The sequence below is a fragment of the Balaenoptera physalus genome, assembly GCF_965194825.1.
Source record: "Balaenoptera physalus genome assembly, chromosome: 7".
In the NCBI taxonomy this organism is placed as follows: Eukaryota; Metazoa; Chordata; class Mammalia; order Artiodactyla; family Balaenopteridae; genus Balaenoptera; species Balaenoptera physalus.
Window position 1 is genome coordinate 44,961,150 of NC_138886.1, and position 18,479 is coordinate 44,979,628.

Here is an 18,479-nt window from a genome sequence, read left to right on the forward strand (position 1 = left end):
CAGAGAGATCCTTCTTGCTCACCTTATATAAACCGTCCCTATCCTTCTTACCCTGCTTTATTTTTTTCCTCAGCATTTGACAGATGTACTTGTTTATTGTCTAATTCCCCCAATACAAAGCTTCGGTGGGAGAGTCAAGGGATAGGGATTTTAGCTTTGTTTATTGTTGAAACTCTAGTGTCTAGAATTTTGCCCAGTCACAGCAGATGCTGAAAATATTTGTTCAAAGAATAAATTAATGACTGAACATAAGATTGTGAAGGGGCACAGGAGTACTTCTGATATGAGTACCTGGTTGGATGAATGATGGCTCATAGGGAATACTGGAGGATGGAGTATGAGACGCCTGTGAAACACCCAGGTAAAATAAAGAATAGTCATTCATTCAACAATATGTAAAGAGCTACTAATACATGCCAGGCGCTGTTCTAAGTGCTTGAATATATCAGTGAAAAAAAAACCAAAGAACCCTACCCTCAAGGAGCTTACTTTCTAGAGAGGGAGATAATAAGAATAACAAATAAGTGAATTATATAACAGATTGGAAGGTGCAAAGTGCTATGGGGGAAAAAAAGGCAAGGGAAATCTTAACATGGGTAGTGCCGAGTGAGTTGCAATTCTAAATACGGTGGTGAAGTCTGGACGCATTGAGAAGTTGACAGGGATCTGATGCTCAGGGGTGAGGTTTATCTGTTAAATTGGTAATAGCATCTGCTGCAGTTTTTAGGATTAAATGAGATATGTAAAAGGTCTGGCAAATACGTAGTTGCTAAAAATTTTTAAACCACTTCCCTATCCTAAACTGCTGTGAGGCTTCATTCAATCAGTCTGAAACAGGCAAGTTTAAAGAAAAGCAGAATAAATTCATGAGAGTCTTCTTTACCAAGAAGACATTAAGAAAACTTCTTTGTTGCTTTGTTGTTACTAATGATGAGTTCTGGGTTATTTTCCACAAGAAGTATTGGGGAAAGAAGTCAGAGTGCTTCTAACGAAATTATAGGATAGTGCTTCTGGGACAGGGCAGGGGTGAGAAAGAAGGGTTTCAAGATTTCTGCTTTACACGAAGTGGTACTGTGTTAACTTCATATAGACTAAGAAGTTAAAGATGTATACTGCAATCCTTAGAGCAATCTCTAAAAATTAATGCAAAGAGATATAGTTAAATGTTAAGAATTAAATTAAAATGAAATTCAAAATATTCAGTTAATCCAAAAGAAGTCAGGAAAGGGACTTCTCTGGTGGTCCAGTGGTTAAGACTCTGCGTTCCCAATGCTGGGGGCCCGAGTTCAGTCCCTGGTAAGGGAACTAGATCCCACATGCTGCAACTAAGAGAGCCCACATGCTGCAACTAAAGATCCTGCGTGCCACAACTAAGATCTGGTGCAGCCAAATAAATAAATAAATATTAAAAAAAAAAAAGTCAGGAAAGGAGGTACAGAGCCAGAAAAGAAAGGGAACAAACAAAATAAATAGTACAACAGCAGACCTAAATATAGCCATATCAATAATTTACATCAAATGTTAAAGGACTAAACATTCCAATTAAAATTCAGAAATTGTCAGAATGCCAGAAAAGCAAGATCCAGCTATGTAAGTTGTCTGCAAAAGATAGGTTAAATGTAAAAATACAGACAAGCTGAAAGTAAATGGATGGAAAAAAAAGATATACTATGCAAATGGTAAGCATAGGAGGGCTGGAACAACTATACGAATCTCAAATTAAGACAACTTCAAAACAAAGAGCATTATCAGAGAGAAAGATGGATGTACATCAGAGACATGACAATCATAATACGTGTGTACCTAATAACAGAGCTTCAAAATACATAAACAAAAATTGATGGAACTTAAGGGAGAAACAAAATATCACCATCATAGATGGAGATTTTTTAACACTCCTTTCTTGGCAATTAATAGAACTATTAGACAAAAAAAAAAAAAAAAATCAGTAAAGACATAGAAGATCTAAAAAACATTATCAACCACCTTTACCTAAGTGACATTTACTTATGTGACAGCACTGTGCCCAATACATGCAGAATATATATTCTTTTCAGGAGCACGTGGTACATGCACCATGATAATTCATATACTGGGTCATAAAATCTCAATAAATTTAAAAGGATTAAAATTACACAGAGTATGAATTAAAGGGGAATGAAATTAAACTAGAAATCAATAAGAAAAAGATATTTAGGGAAATCTCAGATATTTGAAAAATTAACACATTGAAATAATCCATAGGTCAAAAAAGAAATCAGGGAAATTAGAAAGTATTTCAAACTGAAAGATAATGAAAATATATCAAAATTTGGGCAGCTGCAGATAAAGAAGTGCTACAGGGAAATTTATAGCTTTATATGTTTATATTAGAAAAGAAGAAAGGCTAAAATCAATGGCGCTAGAGGTTAAATGAAAAGAACCTAGAGAAAGAAGAACAAAGTAAACCCCAATTAAGTAGAAATCAAGGAAACAGAAAATAGAAAATACTACGCCAACAAATTTGACAGCTGGAATGAAATGGACAAATTCCTTGAAGCAATGAATCTGGTACTATATAAAACTTGGAGTAAACTAATTTTTTAAAGACAGCGCAGGAGTAACAACTCCTGAGTAATAACTCAAAATGTTGGAGAAAAAAAAAGGTATAGTGTGGGGGGAAAAACTATTTACAAAAACTATAAAGTGCCTAGGAATAAACCTAACAAAAGATACATAAGCTCCTTGCAGTGAGAATTATAAAACTTTACTGAGAGACTTTTTAAAAGACCTAAATAATTTGAGGCTATAAAATATCATTGAAAAGGAAATGGGCTCCATATTGTAAAGATGACAGTTCTCTCCAAATTCATCTATAGTTTCAATGCAATTATGATTCCAAAGGGTAATGTAATGCTACAAGATGACTGTACATGGAAGAGCAAAGGGCCTAGTAGAGTCAAGATATTCCTGAAGAACAAGATGTGGAGGATTGCTCTAAAGATATCAAGGATTTATTACAAAGCTATGGTAATTAAGACACTGTTGAATTGGCCCAAGATAGCAAATAGACCAATCTAACTGAATAGAGAGCTCCCCCAAAGTTGTGTGAATTTATGAAAACTTAACTTGTGACAAAGCAGGTACTGCATAACAGTGAAAAAAGGACAACTATTCAATTTATGGTGTTAAGAAAACTAGTTATTCCATACAGGGAAGGAGAATGAACTTGAGTCTTTTTTCACACCACAAAAACACACAAATCAATTCCACATGGATGAAAGATTTAAATGTGGAAGCAAAAATATAAAACCATAAAATGTCTAGAACTGGGACAGGAAAGGACTTCTTAAACAAGATGTAATATGTGTAAACCAGAAAAGAAAACATTGATAAACTTGACTACATTAAAATTAAGGTATCACAGAGAGTAAAAATACAAGACACAAATTGGGAGGAAATATTTATAATATTTACAACACCTACTACCCATAAGAACATTTCTTTCTAGAATATAAAAGAAGCTCTTCCAAATCAGAAAAAAAACCCAACTAAACCAATTTTTTTAAAGGGCAAAGAATTTAACAATCCTTTTACAAAAAGCTAGAGATCCAAGTTGGGCCAAGCAGAGACTGGGATTAGGCAGGGTGGTCTTGAGGCAGAGGTGGTGGTGAAAGGGCCAATGCCTTAAACAAGACAAAAAAGAAGCATAAACTAAACAAAGAAAAGATTGATAATTTAGACCACATTTAAGTTTAGAACTTGTTCAACAAGACACCATGCAGAGTAAAGAGCCAGGATTACTGCTCCAGGAATGGTCCATAAACCATATAAAAAGATGTCCAATTTCACTGGGGAAATACAAACTGAGGCCACAATGAGATACCATATCACACTGCTCCGGTAAGACCATACTCAGTTTACTGGTGAGGATGTGACAAAAAGGCATCTCTTGTCCTCTACTAGAATGATAAACTGGTAAAAAGCACTTTGGGAAGCTTTGGCACTACCTAGTCCAGGTGAAGTTAAACATATTCTACAACTCAGTAATTCCACTCTGTAGAGACATTCTTGCACATGTGCCTTAGAAATTATGAACAAGCATGCTCATAGCACACTATTTGTAACTGCAAAAATCTGAACAAACTGAAACGTTTATCAACAATGAAGTGGATTCATATGATGGAATACTAAATACAAATGAATGAAATATGATTACATGCATAAAAATATGAAATAAGAAAAATAAGAAAGCAAATGACCCAATTTTAAAATTGGGCAAAAATAAAATAAAATAAAATTGGGCAAAATTTGAACATTTTACCAAAGACGATATACAGATAGCAAGTAAGCACTTAGAAGATGCTCAACATCATTAGTCATTAGGGGAATGCAAAGGGATAAACTACAATGGGATACATGAGATACTTATTTAGAAAGATTAACATTAAAGTCTGACTAAACCAACTGTTGGAGAGAATATGTAGGAGCTAGAACTCTCATACACTGCTCGTGGCAATGTAGAATGGTACAACCACTTTGGAAACCAGTTTGGCAGTTTGCTAATAAGTTAAATATACACTTACTATGTGATCCAGCCTTTCCACTCCTAGGTATTTATTCACCCAAGAGAAAAAAAGCCTATGTCCATACAAATGTTCTCAGCAGCTTTATCTGTAATAGCCCCAAACTGAAAGCAACCTACATGTCCATCATCAGTGAATGGATAAACAAATTGTGATATATCCATACATATATATATATAAAAATATAAATATCAATAAAATAAATGGAAAATTACTCAGCTATGAAAAAGAATGAAATCTTGCCATCTGCAACATTATGGATGGACCTAGAGGATATTATGCAAAGTGAAGTAAGTCAGAGAAAGACAAATATTGTATCATTTTATTTATATGCAGAATCTAAAAAACAAGTGAGCAAACTTGAGAAGCAGTCATAGATACACAGAACAAACAGGTGGTTGCCAGAGGGGAGGCGGACGCGGGGATGAGAGGAAAACAAAACAAGAGGAAATGGAAAGATCAAACAGAAAAGCTGCTGTTTATTACCCTACTTATTATATTTCTGTACTTATTAATAAACAACTGGTTGCCCTATCTTCTCACAACAGCCTTGAGGTATAGGGGCGTGAGGTAATTAATATATAGGTAGTACCAACCAGTTAGAGGACAGTTATCTTCCTTGCACTCTTTTCCTCTAGAAGATCATAGTAGTTTCTCCCTTCAAAGCACTTATAATTTTCTTCCTTACCTTCTTCTTTACTTGGTTACTGTCTTTATTAACTATTAAAATATAAGGTAAATACCTTATATGTTGTTATCGTCTCCTCATTTTCTTTGACAACACACACAAGTTTGATATAACAAAGGTCTTGGAATCTCACTTTTGATCACCGCGCAGAGCAAGCAGGGAATTCTGTGCGCTTCCCACGTAATTTAAGAGGCAAACGATTTTAGGTTTCAGTCGGAAGAGGGCTGTGCTCCAGGATTAGCTCTTAGATGAGCGACGCATCTTCTCTGCAACTTCATCAGTTAATTTTTAATCAAAAGATCAAGGAATGTGGTGCCTACTTCACCTTCCACAACAGCCACTGCAAAACACGCTCGTTGGTTTGTTTTCTCTTGTTTTGTTTTTGCATACTGGCTTTATCTATTTCCCTCAGCCCCAACCCCCGTTCAGCAGTCTGTCTGGCGTAATCATTTAATGTAGCGCTAAAGCCTGTTAATACTAATTTATTAAATTTGTATAATTCTGTTTTAACCTCCGGGGGACGTCCCGGCGACCACTGACTCAAGGAAGGGAATATTAACATATACACTTTAAGCTCGGGATTTGCACACCCCTCTCCCCGTCCCTGAGGAAAAAATCACACCCTCCAAAGACACCATCACTCGGCCTTTAATAAACCCGCCGCGGCCTTCCCGCCTCGCCCCGGGGCGCGCACTTCCGGCCGCAGGGGCGCTCGGGAGCTCGCCCCGCGAGCCTCCACCAACCAAAGGCTCCGCCTCGCCGGCGCGAGTGCGCGCGCGCACATTTGTGCGCAGGTTCGAATCTCCGCCGCTTCGTGGTTGCTCCTCAGCGTCCGGCCGCACCTCGGCGGTGGCGAGGGCAGCGTGCGCGGGCTGGGCCGCACCGGCTGCCCCGCCCCCTCCGTCCTCTGCACCTTCCAGCCGCAGCCTCGCCCGGACTCGGTCCTCGCCCTTCCTAGCGCTCTGCACGCTCCGCCCTCGCCCTCCGCCCCCACAGCTATCGGCGCTCGGCCTCCCGCGCCCGGCGGGCTCCGCCCGAGCCTTCGGGGCCCATGGCCAAGCGGCGTGCGGCCGAGCCCCTGACGTTCCACGTGCCTTGGAAGCGGCTCCTGCTCTGCGACTTTCCTGAGGAGCCGCCGCGGCCACCGCTCTGGATCCCGCCGCCGGGGGCCTCGCATCCCGAGCAGCCCCTCGGCGTCCCGGAGCTGCCCCGAAAGCGTAAAATCGACGCAGGGGGTATGACCGAGCCTTTGGTTTCGCCCAGCAAGCGCCGCGACGGCGGGGACACTGGCGCTCCGGACGGCGCGGAGCGTGAGGGCCGCGGCCTGGAGGCCGGCGAGCCGCCGCTGCTGCAGCCGCCCGTGCGGCCCCGCGGGCCAGGGGAGGAGCCCCGGGGCGTTCGGCCCCCGAGGGGCGGTGGCGACGACGGGGCGGAGCGCGCAGAGTCCCTGCGGGGAGACTGGGGGGCCGCACCGCGCCAGGTAGGGGCTGGCGGTGGGCTGGGCGCTCCGGCGGGGGACGGGAGGCGGGGCCCGGGGTGAGGGGAAAAAGGGTCACACTTTCCCGGGCACTGCGCGTCCCGGGAAGGAACCGATCGTTCCCCTCTAGACTCGTGTTCGTCACGACGCCCCAAAAGATGAGAAGCCGGGATACTCGCCGCAAGAATGAACACCGACCCCCCGCCCCAGGCAGCACACCGGGGGCCCCAGAGCCCACCTTTGGCAACGTTTTGGGAGAGTCCGACGAGCTGAGAGCACTAAACTAAACTAGGGGGAGACAGATCGTTGGGTGAGGTAGTAGACGTGGCCTTGCACCTTCAGCATCTGTGCTGTCCAAGAGGGAAGCAGGGGCGTGGGTCATGACAGACTGTAGAACTAGGGGAAGACGTTGACCGTGAACCGCAATAAGTTAAGCTCAACAACAAACGTCAGAGAAAGGTGTACTGCGTCTTCCTTGGTTTAAAGATGATTATTTTTCTGGAATTCGTGATCGATTTCTTTCTAAAGAGGGTGACGAGTGTGGTAGCCACCAGTTGGACATCCTTTAGGCATGGTACAGCTCTTTTGGTTGAGAGGAAGGGCCTCCGTATATTGGGAAAAGGCAGTTTTAAAATCTGATCCTATGAAGAAGGATCGTTGAGAATTAATTTGGTTCTTAAGATCAAGCGTCTGTATGAGGATCTTTGGAGAGCTCCTCTTCCTTGGGAAATGAGCCTGCCCTATCACTGCACATAAGATCTGTCTAGATCTGTGCTATTCAGTGTGGCAGCCACTAGCTATGTGACACAACACCTAAAATGGGACTCGTCCAAGTTGAGATGCACTCAAAGTAAAATACACACTAGATTTCGAAGATCTCAAAAAATTTTATATTGAATACACGTTGAAATAATCTGGAGGTATTAGATTGAATAAATTATATTAAAATTCATTTCACTTATTTCTTTTACTTTTTTAATATGGCCATCAGAAAATTTCGAATTACGTTTGTGGCTGGCATTTTGTATTTATTGGGCAGCGTTGGTCTAATCTTTGGAATTCAAGTTGCGTTTCGGCAGTTCTGGGTTGAACCAGGAGCTTTGGGGGTGGAAGAGCCAAATGTAGAGCCCAGACTTCACCAAATTCTCTTCAACTACTCCATCATAGCATCCTCCCCACATTTTTCCATTGTCTCAAGTATCTTATGCAGAATTTATCAAACACCTTGCCAATAAAATACAGTAGTTGGGAAAGATCTTTTTCTGTGGTCATGAGAAATTATCCTTTAGATATAATTATTGTGATGAGCATTTCTGGATGAAACTATAAATTGTAAATATTTCTACCCCCAGTTTTCTTGGAATTTAGAAAACATGAGCCTTATTTAGATTTTTTTTTCTTCAGACTGCTTTTAGATAGCACTTATGTTTTGAAAGTAGAATAAAGAATTAGAATTTCCAATTAAATCATGTCACACCAATGTGCAAAACCTGAAAAAACAAAAATCCAGAGTGACAGTCATCCAGACCTATTTGGTATGGAGATAAGTACTGTGTAGTTTGCAAACTTGACCATTTTTGGTACCCAACCCATACTTAGGCTTGTCTTTCCTACCAGAATATACTGACTGCAGTATGCCACAAATTGATAAGAGGGACATGGAAATGGCAGGTAAGCAAAGGAATTTTTTAGTAAACTGACACAGACATTTGCTTAGAATCTCCTAGACACACCTGTGTCTTCTTCCACAGCAGTGACCACATCTGACAGCTCTCTGCTTCTTGTAGTCACTACAAGCCTGTGACAGGGAACAAGCTTGCCTCTAGGGGTTCCTTCTTCATCAAGACTAGTCCCCTGTTCTCTTTTGGCAAAAGCCCAGAAACCCTCATGTTCCTTTCTTTTTCTGTTCCTTGAGCTGCTTCTTTGTGCAAACTTAATTTTCTCCAGCTTCCCTCTTTCTTTCCTGCCACCAAAGATGCATGGTTTTTGTTTTAAGGGTCTTACAGCCAAGGAAAAATAGGATATAGCAAAAACATGTAGAAGTTAAAAAGCTTTTTCAGTTCATGCAGCAAATGTCTCCCTGGTTCCTGTTTTGCTCAGAAAAGAGCTTAAGTCCCTACCCTTACCCTTGGGATCTCATTTGGGAAGAATTTCCTCAAATATGTCCTTTCCATATTGAGGATGCAATCTAGGCAGAATCGTGGTACCTATTTTTCTGTCCTAGAACCTCAGAATATTTGAGTTGTTTCAGGTGTTTTTTTAACCGGACAACTGAAGTAAAACCAGGTATTACTTCAATAAATTTTCATGTATTTTCTCATGTTAGTGTCACTTTAGTGTCACTTTATGCAGATTGAGTACTCTGTCGGTGCTGACCCTTACTGTTAAATACTTTAAATAGAAAGGAAGCAGAAATGTTGTGATTTTGGTTCATAGTGATATTGGTTCGTAGGCTTCTTGGGATATAATAACTAGCTATATTGGGCACTTATAGTGCTAAACTGTAATTTGCACAAGAGCCTTTCTGCTTTTTTACCAAGGATGAAAGAGACCTAGGTCAAGATCAGAGTTAATGGGTGGAGGAGTTATCATGCTAGCCCAGGTCTGTCTGGTGGCAAAGTCTGTGCTCTTAGCTACTAGGTTATACTGACCTCATTAAGGATCTTTTTTGGTTTGTTTTTATAAGTAGATCATTTGAACAATAGTTTTTTTTTTCCAAAAGACAGAGAAATAGGTCCTTGTTCTTAACCCTATTTACTTATTAAAATTAAGTTTTTCTTGGCATCCTTTGAGTTATTACATTTTTATCCCAGTGTTAAGGAATTCCAAAGAGACTCTTAATTCTCTTAAGCCTTAGTGTCTAAGGCAGTGAATAAACTTATTATTGAGAAGACCTGTGCTCCCCATTTAAGTAACTAGCCACATGTGGCTATTGAGCATTGAAATGGGGCTAGTCTGAATAGTGCTGGAAGTGTAAAATACCTGGCAGATTTTGAAAACTTTTAGTTAGACAAAAAGAATGTAAAATATCTCATTAATTTTTAAAAATATTGACTGCATGTTGAAATGATAGTATTTTGGCTTTATTAGGTCAAGTAAAATTTTAAGATTAATTTCACCTGTTTCTTTTTACTTTTTTTTTTAACTGAAGTTACTAGAAAATTTTAAATTACATATGTGGCTTTCATTATATTTCTGTTGGTTAATGCTGCTATAGCAAGTATGAACCTAAAGTACAAACACAACTTAGTAGACTAAATATAGATATATAGATATCCATCTGGGAAAGGTGTTAACCTTCAAAATGGTCACTTTGGAAGCCTATATGTAATTGCAATGCCACTTCCTTTGCACAAAGTATTTTAGTTTTGTGCCAGTTTTGAACTTCATTGGAATATCAACTTCACTTCATAGTTACTTGAAACAATTTTATAGCCTGTTACAGTAAGCTGTTGAACTTTGAAGAGGCCAGCATTCACTTGGATTTATCAGTTTTGGTATCTTGACTCATGTCTTGTACAAAATGGTATCTTTAATAAAATAACCAGTTTAAGATTTTCTTGTTATTTACCATGTTTTTATTCTAATGCTTTTTAGAAGATTGTCAAAATATTTTAGCCTACGTCAAGTCAATCCCTTAAAATACCAAACATCAGGAAAAAGACCAAAAGTAAATTTGAAGATGTGTGCATGTGTTTTTTAAATAAATTGTTTTCCTCACTGAAAGGTAAAAAATTTTAAGACCATCTTCAGGCATTATTTTTTGGTTGAAAAATGGAAGAAAATTCTGGGAAGAGAAGCTCTTGGAGGAAATTCTTTTAAATTTAAACTACTAACAGGAAATACTTTCACAAATTCATGAATATGAAAATGCACAGATTTGACTGAGTCCATGAAGTACTTTGATTAGGCAGAATTAAAAATATATATTTGTTGAAGATGCAAAGTTAAAGACTGCAAAATCTTAACGTGAGTTTGCTTTTAAAACAGAAAAAAATTTGTTTCATGAAAAAACTTAATTTTTTCTACACCATTGATGTACTTTCATCTCTCTCTTCTTTTCACTAAAGCTCGATGAAGAATTTTGGCAGTATAACACCTTCCAGTACTGGAGGAATCCTTTACCACCTATTGATCTGGCAGACATTGAAGATGTAAGTGAAGACAACCTGACAGAAACAACACTTCAGGACAAGAATGAAGTTGTTGAGATCGATATGGAGTCCTGACAGAAGGAGCTGAAGAAATGGGTTTTTCTGAATTTGAGGAGACATCTCTAAGTGAATTTCTGTATTCTTAAGGAAAAAAGTTATTTTCCATACTTGATGTGATATCATCCCCAAACCTGAAAAATGAGGAAAAGTTGTTTTAAAGATAAATGCCTGCAGTCACTACTATACCTCCCGATAGGGATTTGTCAAGGATATAGTGCAGTTATAGGAGAAGTATTTTATGTATGCATTCTTAAGAAAAATTTATGTTTAGGTTCTAAATTTGAAGATATCAATCTTATAAAAAGGAATTGTGACAGTTTTAGAAATAGATGGGAAACATTCAGATATTCCTCTTGTTGCACCAAAAAGTTAATTTGTGGTACATGAAATGAATATTGTTTTATAATAACTTATTAATAAAATGCTTTCTAATACATTTCATCGACTCTTCTTCGTTGAACAAATAGCTGACTTAAACATCTATGCAAACTTAAAATGTGGGGGATTCTTTCTGAAACCTGGTATTTTAAAAGAGCTTTCTAAATGTACAGTAGTGAAAATTTTAATTTGGGTAGGATGTTTGCATAACTTCCAATATTTAACGTTTGTTAAACTTGACTTTGGGCAATCAAAGATGGATAAAGAACAAAGAGAAGTGAGTAGGTGCTTCCTTCCCCCTTTTCCCAGGATAGAAGGAAAGAAATTTATTATATTTCTTTTTCTTTTATTTTATTTTTTAAATTTCTTGGTTTTGAATTGCTCTGAGGGCATGCTGTTTATTGCTTATTATTTTAGACTTGTACTTGTCAACACTGACAACACTTCAAATGGGCCCCACTCTTGACAAATTCTCATATAATTGTTCTGAGGTGGGCTTTGGGTGTAGCTATTTTTTTAAGCACCAGTCTTCCTTCCTCCCATTCCTCAAATGAGCAGGCCAGTTCAAGAACCACTAGACTAATGATTGTTTTTCCTGTTTAAAGGAGATAACTAACTTGAGCTGAAGCACTGCCTCCTTAGTTAGCTTTGTTTTTATTTTGCTCTGTTGATGGCTTTGTTACAACTGAATTATTGTGTCATTATTACTGTTTCATTGATAAAGAAATAAAGTAAATTTGTGTTTAAGTTATATTAATAACTAAGTTACTAATAACTTAGTAATTAAGTTAATTTTTGTATTGCATTCAGAATGTTGGCTTTGTAATTGACTAACTCATCTTGCTTGTATATTTTTTGTTGTTATTAATGACATTAGATCCAAAATTTAGGAAAGATGATAAATGCCAGTGAGAGAGAGAGAACCACCAATGTTTTGTGTGTACTGTAGGATTTAAGTATGGGTTGACATTAATAATATTCTAGAACAGAAGACAAACTGTATAGTTAAGGGTTTGAAGTCAGACAGTTCAAAGTCTTGGCCTGCCACTTTCTACCTGTGTAACATTAAGCAAGTTATTTTTCATCTCCAAGCTCCAGATGCCTCACTTGTAAAATGAGAAACAATAAATAGTATCTACCTCAGACTATGTTTATTGTCAAGCAGTATACTAAGTACCTGCAACATCTTGTTTAATTCTCGTAATGATCTTATGGGTACAAAAAAAATAATTGGAATAAATGTGCTTCCTATAGTTGCACTTCATTCCACTTTAAATTGCTACTAGAAGTTTAAGAATAAGAGTTGGGATTGAAGAAATAGCAAACAAAGCAGGCAGGCGGGGGGAAGAAGCAGTTAAAGTACTGTGGAAAGGATAAACTTTCTTCCTCCTTTCTCTTTGACCTGAGGGTAGGAAGGTGTTCATTTTTTATTTTTGGAAGGTGTCTATTTTTGTGCACTGCTCTTCCTAGTGCCTGAACAGTGCCTGCCACATAGTGGTCAGTCAATAAATATTGCATGAACGAATGAATGGGTGTTCCTATTTGTTGATGGGACGGTCATGCCAGCAATTTTAGACCATTTCCTAAAGATGCAAATACAAAAGTTTTGTTACAGAGATCCAGTAGTAAAACATTGGAAATGTGCTAACTTTATTATATTTATTGTATAGTAACGTAAGGACTAAGACATGTCCACCGGATGAACGATAGGAGGTGGTTACTTTGACAAGAAGTTTCATCGGACACCACACTGCAGCGTCTGAGTGAAGGAGATCCAAAGAGTAGCTTGGATGACTTTTTCAAGCATATGTCAAAAAACATCAAAACCATAAGGTAGGACTTCTCTGGTGGCACAGTGGTTAAGAATTTGCCTGCCAATGCAGGGGACATGGGTTCGATCCCTGGTCCGGGAAGATCCCACATGCCACGGAGCAGCTAAGCCTGTGTGCCTTAACTACTGAGCCTGCACTCTAGAGCTTGCGAGTCATAACTACTGAGCCCATGTGCCGCAGCTACTGAAGCCCACGGCCTAGAGCCTGAGCTCTGCAACAAGAGAAGCCACCTCAATGAGAAGCCTGCACACTGCAATGAAGAGTAGCCCCTGCTCGCCGCAACTAGAGAAAGCCTGTGCACAGCAACAAAGACCCAACGCAGCCAAAAATAAATAAATAAATAAATAAAAGAAAAAAAATAAGGCAAAGATTCAGGGAAAACACTTGCTGTTAATATGTTAAAAGATTTAATATTTTTATGTAGGTGTATAAGTACAATGTAAACATTTACACATATATGTTAAATATGTATAATATACACATGCAGGGTGTGTGTGTGTGTATATATACATATATATACAGAGAGAGATTTGAAATAATTTTGTCCTTTAAAAAAAAGTTGTTAATTTAGTAACCCTCAGGTAACTTGGCAAAATTGCATTGTGGATAAATTGAGATGGAAATTAAAAAGTAGGTTTTGCTTTTTCTTTTTTTTTTTTTTTTAACTTGTATGCCCTTCACCCAGATTCCCTATTGTAATATCTTACATTATCACAGTATGATTATGAACATGAGGAAATTAGCATCAATATAATTCTATTATACTTTGATGAGGACATGGAAAGAGTGACTTCAGACAACTCTTTTAAAGAATATATGTCAAAAACCTAAAAAAAACGAAGGTTCAGATTTCACCATTGTCTTATTAACATCCCTTTTCTGTCTTATTAACATCCCTTTTCTGCCTCAAGATTCAATCCGTGTCATATATTTAGTTGTACCTCCTTAGTCCTCTTTAAACAATTCCTCAGAATTTCTTTGCCTTTCATGATCTTGATACTTTTTGATGAGTATTCTGGTTAGTTATTTTATCAGATGGCACTCAATTTCTGTTTGTTACTTCCCATAATTATGCATTTTTGATAACTCCATAGAAGTGATGTAACCTTAGTGCATCATATCAGGAGGCATGGGATGTCAGTTTGTCTCTTTATTGGTGATTGTAACTGATTACTTGGTCAAGGGGGTGTCTGCCAGGTTTCTCTCTTGTAAAGTTACAATTTCCTCCTTTGTAATTAATAATTATCTTTTGGAAAGGTACTTCGAAACTATATAAATTTCTCATTCTGCCCACAAATTTTAGAATCTTGATGATTCTTGCCTGAAATACTTATTTCTCTGGTATCTATCTGTCAAATGGTAATTTTCTATTTCCATCATCCCTAGTATATTTATTTATTGGAATTCTACTGTAAAGGAAGAGCTTTCCTTTCGTCCTCATTTCTATATTCAGTTGTTTATATCAGTATAGACTAATGAGTATATATTTTATTCTATGAGTTATAATCTGTTACTATCATTATTTTGTTGCACAAATCCTAGGTTTAGCCATTGGGAGTCCCTTCAAGTTGGCTCTTGTGCCTTCCCCTTTTTAAATGTATTTTATTATTTATTGTGTGAATACTGGTTAATATTGGCAGTGCACTTTTGCATTTACAAGGTCTCTGGATGGAAATCAGTGCCAGCTGTGGCAACTCTGTTACTCACTAAACAGTTTGAGCCTTGGTATCCTCCTCAGAAAATGGGGACACTAATACTTCCCTCAGAGGAGCAGAGTTGGGGTGAAATGATATGGTGGCTGTGGGGAAACCATAGTGGGCACTAAATACATATCTCTCTTCTTTTACAGTACTTGAAATGCATGTATTCACTATCTTTCAGATAGGTAGATGGATAGATAGACAGACAGATAACTATTAGTGATCTCTCAATACCTGAAGTTGATTGAGGAAAACACTCTAGGAAGATCAGTTTTAAAGAATTTCAGCTGTTGAATTATCTGGAGTCCACAGACCTAAACAGTAATACCATAACACCTTATATTTGTTGATTGCTATATCTTGTATTCTAATGATATGACCCTGTGATAGGCAGAGATGGGCCCCAAGATTCCCAGACCCTGTTGTTAACATCCAGTTATTTGATCAAACACTAATTTAGGTACTACTTGAATACCTTTGCAGATATAATTAAGGTCTCAAACAAGTTGACCTTAAGATAGGGAGATGAGTTGGTGGGCCTGATCTAATCATACAAGCCCTTTAAATATGGGTGGAGAGGCTAGAGAAGTCAGAGAGATACAGAGTGGAGGAGGGATTCAATCTGAGAGTAATTTTCATCTGGCTTTGAAGGTGGAGGGAGCCCATGTGACAAGAACCTGAGAGCAACCACCAGAGGCCGAGGGCCTAAGTCCTGGTGACAACCCAGAAAGAAAATGGGACCCCAGTCCTACAACCTCAAGGATCAACTCAGCCAACAACCTGAATGAACTTGGAAGTGGATTCTTCCCCAGAACCTTCAGAAGGAACATAGCCTGGCTGACACCTTGATTTCAGCTTAATGATACTCTCAACAGAGAACGTTACATGTCAAGCTGGACTTCTGACATTTAGAAGTGAGTTAATAAATTGATAAATTTTGTTCTGTTTTTCCAGGCTGCTTAATTTGTGGCAATTTATTATGCAGCAATAGACAGCTAATACAGACCCCATCACTTTTTAACACTTCCTTAGCTTCTCATACAAGATGTTTGGCACAGATGTTTCTCTTGTAATTTCTCTACCCTAGTCCTGAAATTATTTCTCCAAAAAGCCCTGATTCCTTTATTAGAGAATGGTATTTAGAAATGAGCTCAGTGCAAGATCTGCTCATTGGTATTGGGTATCATTCCTTTTAGGTCCTCTCAGCTGACAGAACAATAAAATATATTTTGTGTATACAACTAATGTGTTTCTATATGTATCTGTATGTTTTGTCTATATCTGTACATACATATTTTAATTATTTATTTATTTTTATTTTTGGCTGCACGGCTTGTGGGATCTTAGTTCCCCACCGGGGATCGAACCCATGCCCCCTGCAGTGCAACCATGGAGTCCTAACCACTGGACCACCAGGGAATTCCTATACATATTTTTAAGTGGATTTTTAAAACATTTAAAAATATTTAAAAACACTTGAATTCATACTGATAAACATGACAGGGTTCATTTTATCTTCCCATCTTTCCTTATTTGTAACTCCTTTCTCCAACTGTGAGAAAATGAGGCTTTTCATCCACAGTATATTTATTTACTCAGTCCTCAAATACATATAACATAGTTTGTAAACTGCTAACCCATACTTCTGTAATAAGTAGGCAGCTAATTAGAGCAAAATATTTGTATACACTTTTCTTTTTGTCTTTAGTCTTTGGATATGCAATTAAAATATTGTTTCCCAAAGTTACTTCATTTGATTCTATTTTCCCATCCCTCTCTTCAAAGTGGTTATGTTATTTATTTGTAATATAGTTGGATTCAGTTGTTTCTATTTTGTTTTGACTTTCCATCTATGTTCTTTTAATTTTATAAGTTTGTAAAACATTCATATAGTTCTACAAGTCAGAACTATACAAAAATGTATCATCAGAGAAGTCATTCCCCATAAATATTTTACCCCACTCTCACTCCCCTATTTTTCCTACTTTGTCACTTGCCCCTGTAAGTAAAAATCTCATTAATTTCTGATCTGTTGTTTTTATTTTTGCACTAGTGGGCAGGTAGACATGTAATTTCTTCTTTATTTATATATATAATTCATACAAATTTATTATAAAACTATGATTCTAATAAATGAGTAATGGACATGCATTAAACTACAAAAAATAGTTTATAAAAGAAAAAATATACGTGAGTATAAAAAATAAACATTTCTAATCAATTGTGGTCCTAAATTTAAAACAAGATACTATAATATTTTTCTATATAAATTGGCAAAAGTTGCAGATAATGCTTTAGTTTTAGTAACACCTTTCTGTAAAGCAATTTGATAATATGCTTTCAGAGCCTTATTATAATTTGAACTGGTAATTCTATGTCTAAAAATTATCCTAAAGAAATAATCAGAAAATTAGATGCACACTTATTATTTGTAATGTTATTTGTAATAGCAAAATATTAGAAATAAAAAATAGCTTTAAAGAGAATGGATGGGTAATTTAAATGTGTAATAGAAGATAATGAAATAATAAAATAGTGTTAAGAATTTTTAATGATATAGAAAAATGCTTAAAAATAAAAAAATTAGGACTTTAAGAGTTGATCAAGGCGGAGTAAACTCAGTACACTCTCTCTTTCCCACTAATTACAACTAAAAACTCTAGCTAAAACATACCTGTGGTCTCTGAAAACTAAATGAAAGCATTACTGGATTGGAAACAGACGTCAAATTTGGCAAAGCAACTCATACAGCATTAAGTTTTCTGGTTTTATTTCTTACTCTTCCCCAGCTATGAACCAAGAGTGAACACCCAGCAGAACTGCAGTGGCAGCATGGGCAGCTCAAATTCTGAGAGAAGCTTCACTTTTTGGGTAGAAGACCAGGAAAGGGAGCTGCTTTGAGCAGGAGAGAGAATTCTGGAGATGAGAGAGCTGGGTAAGTGATCCCATAATTCTGTATATAAACTGGCACTAATCCTGGGCTCATCCCTAAGGTACACATGCATGGCACAGACTGAAAGCTATATAGCAAAGGCTTTGAGAACTAAACAACAGTATGAACTTCTGCCCAATTTCTTCACTGATGTCTGAGTGATGCATGCATGGGACCGGCACATAGCAGCACAGCCAGGACTTTGAAAACTGAACTGACCTGAGAGCCGTACCTACAGAAGAGACAGAATTTATGGTCTGAACCTAACTGGGCGGAGTGCCTGCTTTTAAAAAAAAAATCAACATCCTCTAGAGGATTTTAAAAAGTCCCGGAATCTCACAACATAATATTCAGGACACAATCCAAAATACTTAATATGCAAACAATCAAGAAAATGTGATCAATTTACAAGGGAAAGGTAATCAGCAGATGCCAATTCCAAGATGAGACAGATGTTAGAATTATGAAAGTTATTTTTGTATTGAAATATAGTTGATTTACAGTCAATATTAGTTTCAGGTGTACAGCATAATGATTCAGTATTTTAGTAGATTATACTCCATTAAAAGTTATTAAAAGATAATGGCTATAATTCCCTATGTTATATAATATAGCCTTGTTGCTTATCTATTTTATACACAGTAGTTTGCATCTTTTAATCCCATACCCCTAATTTTCCCCTCGCCCCTTCCC

General features: G+C 37.6%; 2 protein-coding genes across 5 annotated transcripts in view; both read left to right on the forward strand.

Annotated features, from left to right (window-relative positions):
- Nucleotides 1–6,065: 6,065 nt before the first annotated feature.
- On the forward strand, nucleotides 6,066–11,380 carry LOC309664949 (uncharacterized protein C9orf40). The gene is made up of 2 exons (XM_082471121.1): nucleotides 6,066–6,733; nucleotides 10,801–11,380. Exons 1-2 carry the CDS (start codon nucleotides 6,305–6,307, stop codon nucleotides 10,957–10,959), a joined length of 588 nt encoding a protein of 195 aa, XP_082327247.1. The 5' UTR covers nucleotides 6,066–6,304; the 3' UTR covers nucleotides 10,960–11,380.
- Nucleotides 11,381–11,510: 130 nt separating this feature from the next.
- TRPM6 (transient receptor potential cation channel subfamily M member 6) overlaps nucleotides 11,511–18,479 on the forward strand; it is a 209,006-nt gene continuing 202,037 nt past the window's right edge. For all 4 annotated transcript variants that reach the window (XM_082470799.1, XM_082470801.1, XM_082470798.1 and 1 more), the window contains exons 1-2: nucleotides 11,511–15,768; nucleotides 17,644–17,789. The gene's annotated coding sequence lies outside the window, so the exon portion shown is untranslated. The remainder of the gene's footprint in view (nucleotides 15,769–17,643; nucleotides 17,790–18,479) is intronic.